Source organism: Dasypus novemcinctus, chromosome 19 (assembly GCF_030445035.2).
Source record: "Dasypus novemcinctus isolate mDasNov1 chromosome 19, mDasNov1.1.hap2, whole genome shotgun sequence".
In the NCBI taxonomy this organism is placed as follows: domain Eukaryota; kingdom Metazoa; phylum Chordata; class Mammalia; order Cingulata; family Dasypodidae; genus Dasypus; species Dasypus novemcinctus.
In genome coordinates this window covers 52,889,870-52,910,331 of record NC_080691.1, presented here as the reverse complement: position 1 = coordinate 52,910,331, position 20,462 = coordinate 52,889,870, and the positions used below count along the sequence as shown (strand labels likewise).

The following is a 20,462-nucleotide window of genomic DNA, read 5'->3' as shown; positions in this document are numbered from 1 at the left end:
GCGCTACTCCCTCTGGGGGCCAGCAGGCACCGTGACCACGGTGTCGAGCGCCTCCCGAATGCTTCCCCAGGCCCTTTTAGGGGAGGCAGAGGGGAGGCAGCCAGCCTACTTGTGGTACATGGCATTGGTGGCCTCGTAGGTGGGGTTGATGGGATCCTCATAGCCGACCTCGGCAGCCCGGGCGCGTTCCTGGTCCATGTAAGCGCCCCTCACCAGCTTCGCCCCAAAACACCAGCCCTCCCGGCGAGCCAGCTCCACGTCCAGAGACACGTTGTCGTAGGCATCCTGCGGGTCAGACCCAGAGTAGCAGGAACACTTGCCTTTATCTCCCGGAGGGGGGGCAGGGCAGCAGCTCTGGGAGAGGTGCCCCCACACCCACCCTGCCTGGGGGAGGCTCGCAGGATCTGAGAGGAGTGTGGTTGAGAAAGGCCTCCTGACCTCTGTCCCCAAGGAGGTGGGAGGGACAGCTTTGGAAGAGAAGGCAGTTCAGGGGAGCAGCCCTGAGGGCCCAGGGAGACAGCGGGGTGAGGGTATGGCCCGGGGGTGGGGGGCAGCCCGGTGCCAACAGTTCCCACGTGCTCCAGTCTCCCCTGAGGAGACCCAAGCAGCCAGAGAGGGAGCAGCTTAGCCCCCTCGGGCAGCAGGCCGCCCACTGTGTTTAGGGAGCCCCGAGAGGGGGCTGGGGGAGACTGCAGGGGGACGTGTACCCGTAGGTAGCACTGGTAGGTGTTGAAGATGAGCGGCTTCTCTGCGTTGAACTTGCGCTGCATCTCCAGCGTCAGGCGGCTGATGGCCGGCTGGAAGTAGGTCTGCTCAGCGTCCACCATCAGCCGCACACCCACCTCTTCGGCTTTCTGAGAAAGGAGGGCAGTGTCGTGAGGCGGGCACCCTGACCCTCCCGCTCTGCCAAGCCCCCCAGCCCCCGTGGGTCCCGCGACCTTGGCCAGGACATCCATCCTCTGCAACATCCTCGTCATCTGCTGCTCTTCCTCCTCGGTGAAGCAGGACAGCAGAGGCTCCAGCTGTCCTGTCTGGGGGGTGGAGAGGAGGCAGTCGGGACTCAGCAGCCCCCACCCCCCAAGATGCTGAGAACTGCTCCTGCCTCACACATGCCATGGACAGGAGGACCCACTGGACTGCCACATCGTGGTGTCCTTTCCCCTGCACACCCCTGTGCATGCGGTGTGGTGGCCAGGGCTGCCAAGGCCGCCGGACGCAGCACTGCAGTGCCCAGGAACAGGCTAGGAGCCTCAGTGCACTGAGTGGGGGACAGCTCCTGGGTAGGCCTGTGCCAAGGCATCGCCCCATCCCGGCTTCCCTAGGATCGTCACCTGAGCCTGGACGTGCGGCCACCTCCAGGGCACCTGTTCCAGGGTGTCCACCCACCCGCATGCCCACAATGCAAACACACCCCACCCCGACCCCAAGCAGGGCACTCCCCAGCCTCCTGGCATCCACGTGCCCATGCTCTCACTCTGCAGCCAGCACCTCCCAGCACCCCCTACTAACAACCTGCAGGGCCCCTTCCCAGGCCAGCGCCCGGCCGGCTGCCTCCCAGCATTTTCCGACCAGGTGCAGGAATGTGCTTGCCTCACCCTGGGCACCCTGGCCCTGCAAGACCCCGAGTCCCCACGCACCCAACCAGGAAAAGGGACTCACACACACTATTCAAGAGGGAAACTGGACCCACCCCATCGCTGGAAGGGCTCCACCAGAGCCAGCAGAGGGCTTGTGAGGACAGACAGGACCGGCTGGGCAGCACAGATGAGCCACAGGTAGGGACAGAGTTACCACCCCGAGAAGGCGGGCTGCAAGGAGCCCCCAAGCACACCCTCGCCCACCGACACCACGGAGCACAGCCTCCCCCCCCCCCCCGCCCCCGAGCCCCTTCTGTCCTCAGCGGCCTTGCAGGCCATGCATGCCCTTACGTCCCCCCAGGAAAAGGAGCCCCCACCCCAGGGAGGGAGTCCCCAGCTGGTGCTATACCAGAGGCCCCAGGTGAGCACCTGCAGTCTGGGGGTGAGACCCTTAGCCTGTCAGGGCTGGGCAGGTTGGTGCAGGGCACTGATTTTCCAAGGTGCACATTTGTTCTCCGAATCCCAGCTGAGGTATCACCGCTGGTGACTCGGCCCTTCTCCCATCGACAGGAAAGGGGGTTGTCTCATTCCCCTCCCCCTGAATACCAGAAGGCCTCAGCAACACACTTTGAACAAACAGAATTCGGCAGATGGGGCGCCGTGGGACCTCCTGGGCTAGGCTGGAACGGGGACAGCCTCTGCCCGGCCCTTTCTGGGCAGCCAGCTGCCATGTTGTAAGGAAGTCAAGGCCACGCTGGGCTGCGCCAGCCAGCACCCATTGCCCACCACCAGACACGTGAGCAAGGAGAGCCTCCGAGATAAGGAACACACAAGACCCCTAGCAAGAGCAGTCCAGCCGAGCCCACCCCATCCCGGACCCGTGAGGGGTCACGATAGAATAAACAGTGTTGCCTGAGGCCTCGGAGGCCTCCCGACACCCCTGCTAGACCAGCGACCCTCTCCCAGGGTGCCTGAGGGGACTAGCAGGGACTCGGGCAAGCCGGGGGGACAGAGGTCTCAGGTGGCACACCCTGGTACCTCACAGGCAGCACATGGCGAACTAAGCTCCCAGGCCCATGTCACTTCTCAGTGCAGCACCTGGGGGCATGGGGCTTGGTGGAGGGGAGGGGGCTGTTACCTCCACGTTGGGGACCACCAGGTGCTTGGAGAGCCTGGTCCTGCTGTCGATGAGGCCATTCCAGTCCAGCAGGTCCACGGTGCTACGGCAAGAAGACACCATCAGCAGCAAGCACAGGGAGGCTCCAGGCCTGGCCACGAGGCCCAGACCCCAAGCCAATCCCAACAGAAACCCACCTCAGCATCCAATTTTAAAAGCCAACAAAAACATGCAGTGCCTACAATTCCAAGCAGGAGAATCGCATCCATCAACCATGTGGGATCTAAGCCCTCTCTCAATATAGATGTGGAGTAGACATCACATCCCAGGGTCCACAGGATGGAGGAATAAAATATGGATTAGAGCGGACTTACTGGTATTGTACTATGGAACTAGTGTGACTAGTAATGGAAGAAACTGTAGCACTGATCTGGAGAAAGTGGCCACAGAAGTTACTGAGGGCAGGGAGCAGGAAGTAGAGATGAGATGTGGGGGCATTTTCGGGAGTTGGAGTTGCCCTAAATGATACTGCAGGGACAGATGATGGACATTATATACCCTGCCATAACCCACTCAATGTACTAGGGGAGTGTAAACTATAATCCATGTGGTGCAGCCATGCTCCAAAAACTGTTCACCAAATATAATGACTATGCCACAATGATGAGAGAGGTTGTTGATGTGGGACAAGTGGGGGATGGGGGATGTGGGAATCTCTTACATTTTTTAATGTAACATTTTTTTGTGATCTATGTATCTTTAAAAAAAAAGAATTCAATTTTTTTTAAATGTAAAAAAATAAAAAAATAAAAAATATCCAGCCCACTACCTTAGGAAATCTTCTCACTGCTTTGATTAAGATTTCAGGTAATTCAATAAGTTTTTAGGCAGATAATCATAGTATCTGAGACATTTCCACTTCTGACATAATAAAAGAGTTTTCAACCTATGCTCTAAGGCAGTCTATTACTATTAATGTCCTATATCTCTGAAAAGTTCTCTCCTTTTTTGTTTGTTTTGAAATGTCTTTATTTTGACTTCTTTTTGCAGAATATTTTTTGTCATAGAGAAATTTAACAAGTCTTTTTTTTCATTGTTAATCCCTTCCAACACTTTGGACATATGTTGTCATAGTCTTTATATTATGACTTTTTTTCTAGATTATTTTAAGATTTGTAAAATATTTGTCCTTAGTTTTTCTTCAGTTTATTTTACTACCTTGGATTGTAGTGTTTTTAAAGAATGTATCAGCAAAATTTGGGGAATGGAGAAGGAAGGGAGGAAATTTTTCACCAAATTTGCAATAAAGTACATAACACACATACACAAAAGAAAACATGCACGTTGTGTTCTGTTTAGAAAAGGTAAACCCTGGGCATGCGGATCTCTGGGACTTCAGGCGCCCCTTGTCTCCTTCACCTCTAGTGTAGGGTCAAGGAGCACCGGGCAGGACGCCCATGCCCTCAGACCCTAGAAATTCTGTACAAACATGGCCTGGTTCGGGTGTGCTCCAACCCAGCTGGAGGCCAGGCTACCCTGCCCACATGCTGGCCAGCTGCCAGCACCCCAGCCCCAGGCACAGAGCACTCCCAGCTCCCTGCATCTCCCTGCCGTTCTTTCTGGCACCGGCACCCCAAGGCCCCAGCTCTCAAGGCGGGCGACCAGAACTGGGAGAGGCCCCAGGGCTCAGGCGCAGCATGACTGAACCAGCCAGGGGCGCCTGGGAGCCCGCAGGACACCCCCCTCTCCTCAGCGAGGTGGCAGGCTGCTCTTACCCAGACACCCCCAGCGTCTCTGCCGTGAACCAGTCCTCGATCGCCACCCTGGTCGCAATGCCCATCTTTGCCACGCTTTCCTGGGGGAGAGAAGCGAGGCGGCGGCGGTTCGTGTGTTCCACGCCCCCTCCTCCCATTGGCTTGTGCTGCCCTTTTTGGCTTTAGCACATCGTTAGGAGGACAGGATTTATTCCCAGCTGGGTTTCTGTAGCACAGACTCTGTTCCCGTCGGCCCACAGATGCCCCTTTTCCCTCCATAGGCTGCAAGACACTTTGCTCTGCAGCCAGGCCTCATAGCCATTCTCTTCTAGCCTACCCTCTCTGTTCAGAGTCCTCCCCCCAGGGCCTGACCTCCTCCCGGGGTGCAGGCCCTGACCTCTCCCCAGCCAGCCCCGCTGGCTGGGGCTACCCACCTGCAGTGTGGCCACCTCTAGCTTGGTGTCCATGGCGGCGAGCCCGGCCCTCCCTTGCGCTGCAGCCATTTGGTGGAAGAACCTTCTCCATTTGGTCAGCACATCTGAGAATTGCAGCTGCAAAGGAGGGACTGAGCCCAGGACCCCACCTCCCCAATCCCCAGGGCATGAGCCACCCCCCAGCCTTGGTGCACCCAGCTCCCTACTCTCAGGGCCTGAGTCCTCCCCCAGCTCCCTGCTCCCCCCTCCCCAAGGGGCACCACCTGCGTGTGCCCTGACCACCCCGCCAGGACCCTCTCATCCCCACCCCTGGGATCTGAGCCCCCAGCCTGGGCAGCCCTGCCCCTGGGGTTCCTCCTCCCATCCCACCCATATCTGAGGTGCTGGGACACATGCTCTCAAGCCCCAAGTTCTTGGTTAGCACCAGCCTCTGCCAGGGGAAGGTCCCAGCACTTACCAGAAACTGGGGTCTCCCCAGCGCCGTGAGCTTAATGGCTGAGAAGCCGTCGTCACTGGCCCCACCTGCCAAAAGCCACCGTGAAGAGCCATGAGAGCTCCAGGAGCTCACTCCTCCGGGGCTCCCCACCTTGCCCGCGGCTGCCCTGGGGGACCCATCATGGAGGTGGAATGTGGGTCTGGAAAAGCGGATGATCAACCCCCAATGATCAACCCCCTCTCCATGCCTCAGTTTCCTCCATTAGAGGGGATGCTGCGATCCTTCTTCCCTTCGGGCCCCACACTGGGCAACAGTTGCTGAGATCAGCTCAGCGATAGGTTGGCTCAAAGAGAAGGTGACACAGAACTTTACAAAATAAAGAACAGAAAGAAAGACACAAAAGAGGAGATAAAGATGGAACCTGAGCCTTGGCCCTAGTTTCCACCTCGTATTTATTTAGGAACTAACAAGCAGCTGTTTGTTATTTACAATAATAAGGAATGGGTGCAATATTTACAATAATAAAGAACAACGGGTAAAGTTCAAAGGCCTCCTCGTGCAAACAATTTCTCGTGTTGACCAGACGGTGCTCCTAAGCCAGCACTTTTGTCTGCGTTATGGAAACGTTTTAACTTAAAACCATGTTCCTACAACATTTCCCCCTTTTTGTTTTTACAAAACAGTGATGATAGATTTGGCGATTTCTTGCTGCTTGAAGGACGATGAAAGATTTTGAGTATTCCAACATTATAAATTTCATTAATGTAACATTGCACTTTATCAATTACAGTAGATGGTATAGTTTGTTTTGTTTTTTCTAACCAAACAACATTTAATAATTTGATAGAGTAGCAGGGACCTTACAGATTGTCCCAATTGTTTGCCTATTCCAGGCCCTTAAGATACCATTGTCTCTGATGTTTCTTAGTAGGGTCACTGCCACAGGTTTCTTCTATGCAGCCAGATTCATTGCCATCAGGCCAAGGCAGAAAGCCTTGGAGAACTGCAAAAGTCCATTGTTGACTTTTTCACTGTTTTTGCACTTTTTGTATTCATTCAGACTTGTTTTACTTTCACAAACCACATCTCACTGAATGCTACCACAATACTTTTACAACTTGCTATATGCATACTAGTTCTGTCCTGTCCCACATATCTCCATATTAATCATTTTATTTTAGGACAAAATACACCTTATAACATTTCAGTTAGCATTCCCACAAACTTTTTACCTTTTTCAATATTCACTTAACTTTTACATCTTTCATTTTATCCTTCCTTTCTCTTTTTCCTTTCTTCTTCCATCCTTTTTGTCTTTTTCTTATTTCCTTCCTTTTTTTCTTTTCCTCCTTTTCCTTTCTTTCTTCCTTTTTTCTTTCTTTTTTGAGCAATCACACACACTGAAACAATTATAACACACACACTGACACTGAACAAACACAAAAGCAGTTCCAAATCTATTAATCTAGAATTTCTTCATTGCTTCCTTTTATAATTCAACATTTCTTTTCCAGTTTTCCTCCTCTCAATTTCCTTCTTAATCTTTCTGTCCCCAAGCCATACTTGCTTTATGATGCCATGCTTGAACAAGTTCTATAGTTTAGATACTTTGATGTAAAGCCATTCTAGTCTTCAGAATGAGATCCAGCCGTGCAGTTTCCAGTGTGTCTCTCCATCCGCACGACTGGAGGTTCTGGGTCCCACAGGAACTTTCGTTGTCTCTTGGTGTTCATGGTATGGCTTTATCAGATGAGCTGGTACCCACACAGGACATTCTCCGTCTCCTGGGGAAATACAAGCAAACCCTCCAGGACTTTGAAGGCTTTCCAAACCACTCGGGGCTCTGCGCCACCACAACCACTTTAGTTTCGCTCAAAGTGATCCTTCTTCCCTTTGGGTCCCTGTTGGGGCACCAGTTGCTGCAAATCCTTCTTCCCTTCGGGCCCCACATTGGGCGACAGTTCCTGAGATCAGCTCAGGGATAGGTTGGCTCGAAGGGAAGGCGACACAGAACTTCACAAAATAAAGGACAGAAAGAAAGACACAAGAGAGGAGATAAAGATGGAACCAGGGGGCTCACAGCTTCTGGAACTGAGAGCCTCGACCCTAGATTAGGCATCATATTTATTTAGGAATTAACAAGCAGCTGGGGAAGCAGACTTGGCCCAGTGGTTAGGGCGTCCGTCTACCACATGGGAGGTCTGTGGTTCAAACTCCAGGCCTCCTTGACCCATGTGCAGCTCACCCATGCACAGTGCTGATGCACGCAAGGAGTGCCCTGCCACGCAGGGGTGTCCCCCGCGTAGGGGAGCCCCACGCACAAGGAGTGCTCCCTGTAAGGAGAACCACCAGCGTGAAAGAAAGTTCAGCCTGCCCAGAATGGCGCTGCACATGGAGAGCTGACACAACAAGATGACGCAACAAAAAGAGACACAGATTCCCATGCTGCTGACAACAATAGAAGCGGACAAAGAAGAACACGCAGCAAAATGGACAGAGAACAGACAACTGGGGGGGGAAGGGGAGAGAAATAAATCTTTAAAAAAAAAAAAGCAGCTGTTTGTTATTTACAATAATAAGGAATGGGTGCAATATTTACAATAATAAAGAACAACAGGTGTGGCGTTTATAATAATAATGAAGAACAGGTTATACAAAGTTCAAAGGCCTCCTCATGCAAACAATTTCTCGTACTGACCAGACGGTGTTCCTAAGCCGGCACTTTTGTCTGCGTTATGGAAATGTTCCAACTTAAAACCCCGTTCCTACAACAGGGGAGATGTGGCTGGTGGAAGGGGGAGGGGAAGGCATGGGGAGATGCAGGGCAGCCTGTGGAGAGGCTGGGGGTGGGGGTTTGTGGAACAGGTCATGGAGGGGTCCCAGGGAGACTGGGACGAAGGGCGGCGTGCCCTCTGCGGAGGGGCTCAAGGTTACCTCGCACCCAAGGCCTGGGTGCTTCTGAGCAACGCTTCCCTTGCCCCTCGTTCAGAGCTCAGAAAAGGTGGGACACGTTTTCTGGGTGGGAGGACTGCGCAGAAGGAGCCTCCTTGCTGTGGCCAGGCGGGCCCCCAGCTCTCTGCCCCAGGCCACCCTCCTCCCTCTGCCCCTGAGCCTTGCCCTCAGCACACTTCCTGGCCGTGCACTCCAGGACCTCGGCCTGGCCCCGCAGAGAGGGGCCACCGGGGGTGGGGGGTGGGAGAGAGGGGCGGAGACCAGGCTCCTCTGGAAGGGGTTACCGAGGGGCAAGACCAGAGCATGTAGCCTGGGGTTCCAGAGACACACCCTCACACCCGCCTTCCGCCCCCCCACCCGGGGCCCCTGCAGGGCAGCCCCCATCTGCTCTGTAGTTGAGACAGATGGCAGCCGAGCACCGCGGGCCTGCGTGCCCTCCACCCGCCAGCATCCCCGCACGCCCAGGGCTCTGCCCAGGCCGATGCCTGCCCGACGGGATGGGGAACCCACCGGAAGCCTCAATGCAGCGCAGGAACGTCTCCATGTGGCTGTCGCACTTGGCCTCGTTGGCATAGAAGTAGGTGCGGGCGCTGATGACGCCGCCCCTGCGGTCCCCAAAGGCACGGTGGGCCTGGTATTGCTTCTCCCTCTTACTTGTCCCTGGAGAGGCAGATACAGCCCTGAGCGCAGACACCACCACCACCCCCCACTGCAGAAACTTCCCCCCACCAGGAGCAGCAGACACACACACATGCCCTGGGTACAGACACACCCCTGGGCACAGACACCCCCCAGGGTGCAGAAGTCCCCCCAACACAGAGACCCTCCAGGGTCAGATAGCACCCCAGGTGCAGACACCCATCTCCTGGCTGTCCCTGTTGCCCATCTCCCCCGCCGCACCCTCCCATCGCAGCCCCACCTATTATTACCCATGGTGATTTGCTCTGGCAGCCACAGGCTTGCCCGATGTGGCCCCAACGTGTGTCCTGCCATTCTGCAGCTAATTTAAACAGAAACTTTTCACGTTGTCAGGACCTCAGGCCCTGTCATCCTGCACCCCTAAAACCTGCTTAGGTTGGTGCAAAAGGAATTGCGGTTTCAGACCATGACTTTTAAATCATTATACCTAGACTCAGACACATCTTTAGTAATCAACACATTTACAATCAACACATTTTTGCCAACAAGAAATAAATGTGTTTATTCCTGTAGTGTAAAAATCCATGCTTGGGGGTTTGACGAACCCTTGGAAAGCATTTTCTTCCTCTTGCTGGTTGTGGAAGCGTTTCCCCTGCAAAAAGTTGTCAAGATGCTTGAAGAAGTGGCGGTTGGTTGGCGAGAGGTCAGGTGGATATGGCAGATGAGGCAAAATTTCATTCAACTTTTGAAGCGTTGGTTGTGCGACGTGTGGTCCGGCGTTGTCGGGGAAAAGAATCGGGCCCTTTCTGTTGACCCATGCCGGCTGCAGGCATTGTAGTTTTCAGTGCATCTCATCAATTTGCTGAGCATACTTCTCAGATGTAATGGTTTCACTGGATTCAGAAAGCTGTAATGAATCAGACCATGACCTTTTTTTGGTGCAAGTTTGGCTCTGGGAAGTGCTTTGGAGCTTCTTCTCAGTCCAACCACTGAGCTGGTCATTGCCAGCTATCGTATAAAATCCACTTTTCACCACATGTCACAATCTGATAAGAAATGGTTCATTGTTTTGCACAGAATAAGAGAAGACAACACTTCAAAATGACAATTTTTTTATTTTCAGTCAGCTCATGAGGCACCCACTTATTGAGCTTTCCCACCTTTCCAATTTGCTTCAAATGCCGAAGGACTGCAGAACGGTCGATGTTGAGTTCTTCACCAACTTTCCCGTGCAGTTGTAAAAGGATCAGCTTCAACGATTCTCTCAATTGGTCATTGTCAACTTCTGATGGCCGGCCACTACACTCCTCATCTTCAAAGGCTCTTGTCTGCTTTGCAAAACTTCTTTGAGGGGAAATGGATGTGGCTCAAGTGATTGGGCTTGTTTTCCATATGGGAGGACCCGGGTTTGATCCCTAGGGCCTCCTGGTAAAGGCATGAGCAAGCAACACAGCAAGATGAGGAGGCAGCAAAAGAGAGGCACAGGGGAGAGTCAAGGTGAGACGCAAGAGAAACCAGGAACTGAGGTGGCACAAGTGACAGGGAACCTCTCTCCCACATCAGAGGTCCCCGGGATTGAATCCCAGTGAAGCCTAGAGGAGAAAACGAGAAGAAAAGACAAAAAGAGAAATAGATACAGAAGATCATTCAGCAAATGGACACAGACAGCAAAAACAGCAGGGTTGGAGGGAAGAGGAGAAAAAAACAACAACAAACTTTTCAAACCACCACTGCACTGTACGTTTTGTTAGCAGTTCCTGGCCAAATGTATTGTTGATATTGAGAGTTTCTTTGCTGCTTTATGACCCAGTTTGAACTCAATAAGAAAATTGCTCGAATTTACTTTTTGTCTAACATCATTTCCACAGTCTAAAACAAATATAAAATAAACAGGGAAGCAGACTTGGCCCAGTGGTTAGGGCATCCGTCTACCACATGGGAGGTCCGCGGTTCAAACCCCGGGCCTCCTTGACCCATGTGGAGCTGGCCCATGTGCAGTGCTGATGCATGCAAGGAGTGCCTGGCCACACATGGGTGTCCCCCGCGTAGGGGAGCCCCACGCACAAGGAGTGCACCCCGTAAGGAGAGCTGCCCGGTGCGAAAGTAAGTTCAGCCTGCCTAGGAATGGCACCGCACACACGGAGAAACTGACACAGCAAGATGATGCAACAAAAAAAGACACAAAATTCCCATGCCGCTGACAACAACAGAAACGGACAAAAGAAGAACACGCAGCAAATGGACACAGAGAACAGACAACTGGGGCAGGAGGTGGGAAGCGGAGAGAAATAAATAAATTTTTTTTTTTAAATCTTAAAAAAAAATAAATAGCAAGTAATAAGTCATTGGCAAAAAAACATAAAGCGAGAAATGCTCATTAAAATGACGTATCACTGGAAACGGACTTTGGCCCAGTGGTTAGGGCGTCCGTCTACCACATGGGAGGTCCGCGGTTCAAGCCCCGGGCCTCCTTGACCCGTGTGGAGCTGGCCCATGCGCAGTGCTGATGCGCGCAAGGAGTGCCGTGCTACACAGGGGTGTCCCCCGCGTAGGGAAGCCCCACGCGCAAGGAGTGCACACATAAGGAGAGCCGCCCAGCGCGAAGGAGGGAGCAGCCTGCCCAGGAATGGCGCCGCCCACACTTCCCGTGCCGCTGACGACAACAGAAGCGGACAAAGAAACAAGACACAGCAAAAAGACACAGAAACAGACAACCAGGGGAGGGGAGAGGAATTAAATAAATAAAAATAAATCTAAAAAAAAATTAATTAATTAATAAAATAAAATAAAATAAAATAAAATGACGTATCACATAACCACATTTATTTAAGAATGTATTCCAATATCAAACGGCAAATTTCAACAGTGCAAAACCACAATTACTTTTGCACCGACCTAATAGAATTGGCAGCTTCCGACCTGGTTCCCGACCCACCAAGGTCTAATACAAACCAAGAGGCCAGGTCCTCCTGGGAGGACCCATCTGAGACCAGGGGGCTGGAGGGCTGTGTCGGGACACACAGACGGACCCAGCGTGCTACAGGCGCTGTCCCTCTGCCCCGAGGCTCACTGGTGCCTTGGGGGTCCCTGAACCACCAGGGGGAGGAAAGACACAATCACTCACGCTCCAGCTGCCCCCACTCACCGCTGCCGTCTCTCTCCACGGCTGAGATACAGGACCTGTGGGACGGGAGAACACAGCGAGGGTCAGGGTTGGACCGCCTGGGACAGAAGGGCTAACAACAAGCTGGAGGTGACTGTGAGCCTGGCCGTGAGGGGCCTGTGGAGGTGAACCCAGGCCACCAGTCGTGACGTCCTGTCTGCAGCCCAGGCGGCCCTGCTCACACCGCAGTCCCCGGGGGGGATGCGATACAGTATCACCCTCTGTCCGCACCCAGGCAGGGCAGCTGTGGCACATGGATGCGGCCGGGCAGAAAGCCTCTGCTAACTCACCCTGGCAGCCACCTGGATCGTGGCCAGGATGAGAGCAGGATGCATCCGTACAGTCCACACTTTGGCAGCCCACCTCCTGCCGGATGGAAGGACACTGGCCCCAAGGCTGAACCCAGATCCCATAGGGATTCCAGGTTAGGCAGCTGGCGAGGCCCGAAAGACACAGGAGAGGGCCAGCGCCCTTTCCTGCAGGGAAGCAGCCCAAGGCCATGTCTATCTCCATTCCAGAAATGCGTCCCAGCCTGGATCCCCCTCCCCCCCCACACCCATGCTCCCACCCCCTTCCACGGCCAGAAACCCATCTGCTTCTGCACTCACCTGGGATGGGCAGGTCCTCTGACCCTCCCCTGGGCTCCCACCTGTGAGAGGGCTGACCCCAGGGAAGCACAGGGAGCAGGGGATGAGCAAGGAGTGGGAAACAACCCACACGAGTCCAGGGGTCCCCAGGGAGGTAGCAGGAAGACCCCAACCGCCCTCCAGCTGTCCCCAAGCCCAGCTCTTGAGAACCTCGTAGAATGAGGACAGTCCCAGGACCCAGCTGCAGTTAGTTAGCCCGGATGACTGCTGTGCACCCTGCCATCCCAGCACATCATTAGAAGAACTGCACCCGTTCCCTTCTCCAGCCTTCCTGGGTACTGTATCTGGCCAACCCCTCCCCCTGGAACCCCAGGGCATCTCTACCAGAGGCCTCAGTGCTGCAGTTCCCACGAGCATTCTGGGAACACGGACCGCCTCCCAGGCACCCACGCTCTCTCCCATCCCCCCGTACACCCTCTTATCTTCCCCAAGCACACACGGCCCCCTCCCAAGGAGGACTGTGGGGCCTTCCTGTGCCTTTGAATGCCACAATCCTCTCTGTGCCTGGTACCTCCACCCCACCCCATGATCTAAATCTGGATGGTTTCGGTTTTGGGAGCACCAGGTGGACCTGGGACAGCGCACTGGGGTCCCGCCAGCCTGTGCAGAGGATGCCAGGTGCCATCACCCCGAGAAGAAAAACGCCACAGGCTCCCCCAACCTGGGCCCGGGGGGCACACAGCCCATTTGTTAGTTTCTCGCCAGGCAGAGCCAGCAAAGGCAGCTGTGGCCAAGTTCAGGGCGGGTGGGGAGGGGGGTGGCCTAGAAACACAGGGACCGCCCCCTTTCAGGGAGCAAGAACCCCACCTCCCAAACAGCCAATTGCAAGGCAGGCAGGGGTGCCCCTGGCCAATCCCAGGCCGAGCCAGCCAGTGTGCTCTGTGTACATTCCATTCCCAGGGCAGCGGCAGGGCCTCCTCACGTGGCTGCCTTCCACTCCCTCCCTCTCCCTGCAGGCCATGAGCGGGCCAAGCAAACACCAGCCTATGGGGGACAGCTCCAGGGCCCATGGGGGGGTTGCACAACAGGCCCTATTGAAACTATGTTTTTCAGGGTGCAGGGAGGGTCCAGATCAAAATAGGGCCAGCCTGCAGGCTACCAACACGGGGACCTGGCCCGACTCCTCCTGGCTCCGCTGGGGCAGCCACAGGGAGATGCCTCTGGTTCACCCTCGGGACAGGCTCCCACATGCTGGGCACCAAGCTTGGCTGCAAAGGGGATGGGAGGCGTTCCTGCACCACTCCAGGAGCCACAGCAGCCACATGGTGCCAGGAGGGGCCAAGCTCCACACCCGTCCCTCAGCATCCTGCACCCTCCTCCCCAAGTTCTCTAGGCTAAGAAAAAAGGAGTCTAGGACAGGGGCCAGGGGCAGAGAATGGTGGCTGGAGGAGGCTCAGGTCCTTCACAGAAAGATCCAGAAGGGGCTGGAGAGGCAGGTTTACCCCAGAGCTCCAAACATTTTCCTTTTTTGCAAAGGAACGGCTGGTCCTGCCTGGACCTTCTACGAGCTCTGGGAAGCAGAGGGTGGCCTTGAGGCATCCCCCCATCCCCTAGGCTCACCCTGACCTGGAACCCGGCCCCAAGCTCAGCTTGCCAGGTCAGCATTCCCTTCCCTAGACACCCCAGGTGGCCAGCAGAGGTGGCCTCTGGGAGGCCTGGGGCGGGAGGGGCAATGCACACTCTACAGATAAGAACACTGCCCTGGGGCAGGTGGGCAGGCTCCAGGAGGGATAGGGCAGACCGCACCCCGTGGCAGGGCCCCACCAGCAGGCCGGGACCAAAGAGATGCTTGAGCAGGTCTAGAAGCCACAGCCACTGCCTCAACCAGGGATCAGACAGTACATACTTCAGCCTCACAGGCCCCACGGTCACTGGAGCCTGCCCTGGTGGGGCAGATGCAACCACAGATAGCAGGGAATCACTTGGCATGGCCCGTGAACACAGACCCTGAAACCTGAATTTCCAATCCTTTGCACATATCATGCTACATTTATTCTGGCTTTGGGTTTTTTTTCCCCAACATTTAAAAACGTGAACAGGGAAGCAGATGTGGCTCGAGCAGTTGGGCACCTGCCTACCACATCAGAGGTCCCGGGTTCTTTTCTCGTGCCTCCTAAAGAAGACGAGCAAGACAGCAAGGTGATGTAACAAGATGACGCAATGAGGATACACAACGAGAGACACAACAAGGAGGGAGCAGATGTTTCTCAAGCAATTGGGTACCTCCCTCCCACATGAGAGGTCCCAGGTTCAGTTCCCAGTGCATCCTAAAAACAAGATGAACAGACACAAAAAGCACATAACAAACAGACACAGAGAACCAAGAGTGAGCACAAGCAACGAGGAGGGGGGAATAAATAAATAAAAATAAATCTTAAAAAAAAAAAATGCCAATGCTCCATTTAGCTGGAGATGGTACAAAACCAGGGCCTGGTGGTCTGCCGTGCCCTGTCTGCCCCTCCTCTCACTCCGGGCATGCCAGGCTTCCCCATGGAAACCCAGCCCGTCATCCCCATGGCATATAAGCACAAGAACCCCAAGTATTTGGGGCAGGGTCTTGGGGCACTCCTGGCCTGGCCTCCTCCTCCCCAGGCCAAAGCCCAGAAGCTGGACACGACCCCTTCCCCTGGCCCCCAGCAGCCCGGGTTTGGCTGGCCTGGCAGGCGGGTGCTTTGGGGTCACCCCCAGAAGGGCTTGTGGGGCCCCTGGACAGGGCGAGCCGAGGGTGGACAGGGCAGCCTTACTCCATCTCTTGGCGTTGCGCCTCCTCGGGGCTCAGGTCCTCCTCCACGCCATAGTCCAGGATAGAGCCGACGCCGAAAGCCTTGTTGTGCTGGATGAGGGGCCGGATGGACTCCTGGTCCTCGCCGGCCACAAACTGCCCGTAGAAGGTCAACTTCATTAGCTTGTCGAACAGCCTCTGTCCCAGAAGTCTCCTGGTGATGTGGAGCAGCTGGAACGCAGAGAGATTGGCTGCCCCGGGCCGCCTGGCCTCCCCTTTCCCCCAGGACACCCCTGCTTCCACCTTCACCCCAACCCTAAGACCTGGCCGGGCACAGTCTTCCCACAGCTAGCTCCAAAATTCGGCTCGCGGCCTGGATTTTCTGGTGAACGTGCGAGCCAGACGGCTTCTCGCTCGCAGCAACCGCAACTGTCCCTGCTCCTCCCTGCAGCAGGCAGCCACCAAATGTCCCCTCCCAGGCACTGCCTACCCCATGACTGTGAACGTGCCCACCCCTTCTGGACCTCACCCAGGAGGGGGCTCGCCCACGGGACCTCCCTACAAGTCGCTGCGCGTGGGCTAAAGCACTGGGCCTGTTCCTAATGCTTTCTGCTTCCAGACCTCCGCTGGGTGGTTTGGATGGTCCAGCATGACTTTCGAGATACCTCTCCCTGTTCTGCTCACTGTGTCCTCCACGTCCCCAGCTCGGTAGGGAGGGACTCAGACCGTGCACAACGAAGGCATGCACACCGAACCACAGCTGCCCCGTGCCCAGGGGGAGTCTGGCCTCACTGCCCAACACATACCCTAACACCCACCCGGGAATCCTGTCCATAGGGGTCTTGTCCGGGCAGGGTCCACCCTGGGACCCATGGGGACTTTGGCAGTCAGTGAGATCACCTTACCTGCCACCAGTCTTTACAACTAGAGCTTTACTGGTACACAGCCACGGCCTGGTGTTTGGGGACAGTCCGTGGCTGCTTCGTGCACCCTGCGAAGCCCTTTACGGAAGAAGTCTGCCAGCTCCTAGGCCAGACAGCTGCCCACTTTCACACCACATGTGTTTCCGAAAATTCTGCTCTGAGTGGGCATGAATGATAGGAGGGGTTTGTTCTTATGGGTTGAGCTGTGTCCCACGAAATGACACACTGAAGTGCTAATTCAAGTCCACATGTGTCACCTTAGTTGGAAAACGGGTCTTTGAAAATGTGATTAAGGTAAGTCAAAGAGGAGTAGGGTGGGCCCTGATCCAATATGACTGGTATCCTCAGAGGAAGGAGAAAAGGAACAAAGACAGACACAGAGAGATGGCCCTATGACGACAGACATAAGGACGGGAGTGATGCTGCTACAAGATGAGGAACTCCAAGGGTGGCCGGCTGCCACCAGAAGCCAAAGAGAAGCACAGAACAGATTCTTTCCTACAGATTCCAGAGGCAGCACGGACCTGTTGACACCTAGATTTTGGATTTCCAGCCTCCAGAGAACCACCAGACAAGAAACTTCTGTTGTTGTTGTTTTTGTTCTTGTTGGGGGGAGGCGTGTTTTTTTTAGGAGGTGCTGGGGATTGAACCCAGGACCTTGTACATAGGAAGCAGGTGCTAACCACTGAGCTACATCCACTCCTCTTCTGTTGCTTTTAATACACCCAGTGTGTACCGTGACAGGGTTCTTTTCCAGAGCTGGGCGATGGCTCTGGTCCCTGATTCTGCCCTGCCACTCAGATGTGTTCTCCCCAGCACTGCCCAGCGAGTGGTGTACCCTGGGTGTACCATGGGTGGAGGTGTACCCTGGTACAAATAATTCTCGCCATGCCGTCCAGGCCCCGTGACTTGGCTCAAACTGGGCGCATGGCACTGAGCCCTAGACAAGTCCCTACTCGCAGCACTTTCATTTTCCATCTTCTAATCCTTTTTACAAAAGAACAAAGCATGAGAAAACAATCCAAGATTGCCCCAGAGCTGCTCCGGAAGCTTAAGTGAACAGACCCGACTTGGAGGCCTGGCATGGTCCTGGACGGGGGGGGGGACAGGGCGCTGGAGCCCGCCGCCACCTGGGTGTTGTGGGGCTGGTTTCAGGGTGAAGGGGTTTTTGCTTAGAGTGGAGTTTCCCACAGATTTTTCCACCCAAAATACTGGTCCCAAGAGATGTTCTCCATGGAAAAGGGGCTCTATCGCCCGAGGGATTTGAGGGACCATGCTGTTCCCGTCTTGGATTGAGTCGGGGGGCAGCAGACACAGGGTTCTGGGCAGTGGCCTTTCTCCCAGTCCAGGGACTTGGGTCATCCCAGAACGTGTCCCCTGCTCCCTCCTGCCCCAGCCTCATCCCCGGGGGGAGCACTCCTTCCCGCGCTCCCTTCCACATGCCCTTGGCCGGGACCCCAACCCCATCACACCACCCACAGGCACCTCTGCAGGCTGCAGGCAACAACTTCCTGCCTTCCTTGGGGGTGGGGGTCCTTCCCAGGATGCAAGCTTGTCAGCCGGCTCAGATGTTTCCAGCACCTGGAAGCCTGCCCACACCCAAGCAGCCACGAGGTCACGTGAATGAATGACTCAGAAATGTTCAAAGATGCGATGTGAGGAAGCTGGGTGATTTCCAGGAAGGCTCCAGGCACATCCATCAGGCCACCAAGCCTGGCACTAGCCCAGTGAAGGGGAGGGGACCCCTGTCACAGGGGGCGGGGAAGCCCATGCTAGCCGCCCTTTCTAAGCCAATTCAGAAGGACAAAGTGGCCACTCTGAAACCTGCCCATGGCTCCCAGGTGGTTGACCCGGAGGCTGGGGCGGCTCCGCCTCTCTCTGGGGGAAGAGGCTGCCACACCTTTTCAAGCTCTGCACTCCGAACTTTTGGATCTCAAAACTGGCATGAGGAGCAACGGGCTCATTTTCACTGGGAAAAAAAACCTGAAGGTAGATGCGCTTGGAGCAAAGCCAGAGCTCCCCCCCACCCCACACAGAGCCACAAGCACGGTCCTCCTATGGCCTTCCCTTCCTTTTCATGCCCGCGGAAACCTCAGTCATGGAAAAATCTGACTTTGAAAAACTTGGCCCCTGCAGCCTGACACCCTCATAGCACCCTGACCCATCCAGCTCTGCAGGAGGAATGTTTGTCCCCTGGGGTGCTCCTGCAGTTCCCAGGATGTGTGGAAGCCATCCTCTGACCACAGGGCCTGATTCTGGTGAGCAGCTCTTGCCCCACCCAGCCTTGCTTCCCTTCCCTCCAGCACCTATGTGCACTGCTGAGGCCCAGAGCACATCAGCGATAGGGCCACGTGCCCTTGCTCCATGGTGGGGGAGGAGGCCTGGAGAAGCCTCTGCCAATGCTGGACAGTCCCCCACCCCCAGGTACACACGGCAGGTCCTAAACAGCCCTGGCTAGGGGTACGTCTCTCCAGCCCCCATACCCTGTTCACTTTGGGGTGTTGGGGTTCAGTCCCCTGCCCCCACCACCACCACAGGGCAGACCAGGCACATATCCCACCACCCAGCTCTGCCCGCTTGCTCAGTCCCACGGCTGGTTTTGAATTCAGGAAAGAAGACTTAGCTCCACGCCCGGAAGACTTTGGCATCACTTGGTCTTTTGACATGGACGGAAACCCTGTGGCCTGTCCCTCCCTGCCACCCCCCCTACCCCCCCACACACCCCTCCCCTGCCAAAAGCCCCGCCTCCCTGCCACTGGTCCCCGTCCCACTGTCACCTGGAGGTGGACCCTCTCCTACCCTCTGCAGCAACCCCCACGATCGTATCTCCCCTGGGCTGCCTCCTCCTCCTGACCACTGTCCTTTCCAGCTGTGTCATGCCCCCTCCCGTTGCCCCACCCGGACTGGGGGGGGGGGTCGGGTGTTGTTCCTTTATCTCAGTTCCTTCGGAAGATGCCCTCCCCTTTCCAGTTCGTCCCTTCTTCCTTAGCCATCCTCCCCACTCCTGTCACTGTCAGCCCCAGGCTTGGCATCGGACCGTGAGTCCCCTACCCACTTCACGCACCTCCCAAGCCCTGGAGAACAGTCATCCCGCACTGGGAGGCTTTGGGACCCCTGCCCCGTCTCCTACCTGCCCTGGCCTTGCCTTCACCTAGGTCATAGGTGTGGCTCTTACTCCCTGCAGAGCCAATCCTTTCTCTTCGCCTCTTGGGCTGCCTCCCACTCCGCCCCCCTCCCCAGACTTTTTTTGGTGGGGGGAAGGAGAGGGGCAGTCGCGGTGCCCTCAGTGCAGGATCACCTTCAAATAACCTCCACCTCTACACCCACACCCACCCCCCCAAAACTGCCAGTAGCCAAGATGGGGTTCTGCTTTTTTACTTCCCCAGAACCCTTGCACTTTGTAAAGTCATCGCATTAAAGTTTTTCAAAGTTGGGGATTTCGGGGCTTCCCACTTTCCCCCCAAGAACTGTCTGCCGGAGGGGTACCGGTGGGGCTGGGGGGAAGGGGGAGCCGCAGAAACACAGCGTCCGGGACCTGGGAGTCCCAGGCTCCCCCACCCTCCAGTACCGCTAGACGTTGAGCAACAGGGAGGGTGACTCAGTCTTTATGATGCAGGTGAGAACTTGGCATTCCTGCGAGTGGGCTGATGGCTAAAAAGCCGGATCCGATTCAGACGTAGGAAGAACCACAGGGTCGGAAGGGAAAGGACTTGCCCGGCTCGACGCTTTGAAAGTTTCGGAACGTCCCGCAGGAGAAGGAGAGGACCCCGATGCCTCCGCGCGCGCCCCTCCCCGCCTCAGCCCGCGCGATCCCCGCACCTGCTCGTGGCGCGCCAGCAGCGCGGGCGAGGCGCACAGGCGCAGCACCAGCAGGCTGCGCGCCAGCTCCCAGCTCCGCCGGCTGCGGTACGCCTCCTGTGCATTGCTGAAGTCCACGGCGGGCACCGGCGGCCGCGTGGCCTCGGCCGCGCCGCGCCCCGACCCGGCCCGCGGCCCCGCAGCAGCGGGCTGCTCGCGGGCTGCGGGCGCGGTGGAGAGCGGGGCTAGACGCGGGGCGGCAGCGCGCAGCGCGCGCGGGAGGGCGCGCCTCAGAGCCAT

At 55.9% G+C, this 20,462-nt stretch overlaps 1 protein-coding gene across 1 annotated transcript in view; it reads right to left on the bottom strand.

The window, feature by feature from the left end:
- PRODH (proline dehydrogenase 1) overlaps positions 1-20,462 on the bottom strand; it is a 25,182-nt gene extending 4,720 nt beyond the window's left edge. The window contains exons 1-11 of the mRNA XM_058281880.2: positions 20,184-20,462; positions 15,464-15,672; positions 12,055-12,089; positions 8,781-8,930; positions 5,340-5,404; positions 4,883-4,999; positions 4,470-4,549; positions 2,716-2,797; positions 939-1,031; positions 708-854; positions 110-285 (exon numbers count right to left, since the gene is read on the bottom strand). Of these exons, the coding sequence (XP_058137863.1) occupies positions 110-285; positions 708-854; positions 939-1,031; positions 2,716-2,797; positions 4,470-4,549; positions 4,883-4,999; positions 5,340-5,404; positions 8,781-8,930; positions 12,055-12,089; positions 15,464-15,672; positions 20,184-20,462 (1,433 nt within the window). The remainder of the gene's footprint in view (positions 1-109; positions 286-707; positions 855-938; positions 1,032-2,715; positions 2,798-4,469; positions 4,550-4,882; positions 5,000-5,339; positions 5,405-8,780; positions 8,931-12,054; positions 12,090-15,463; positions 15,673-20,183) is intronic.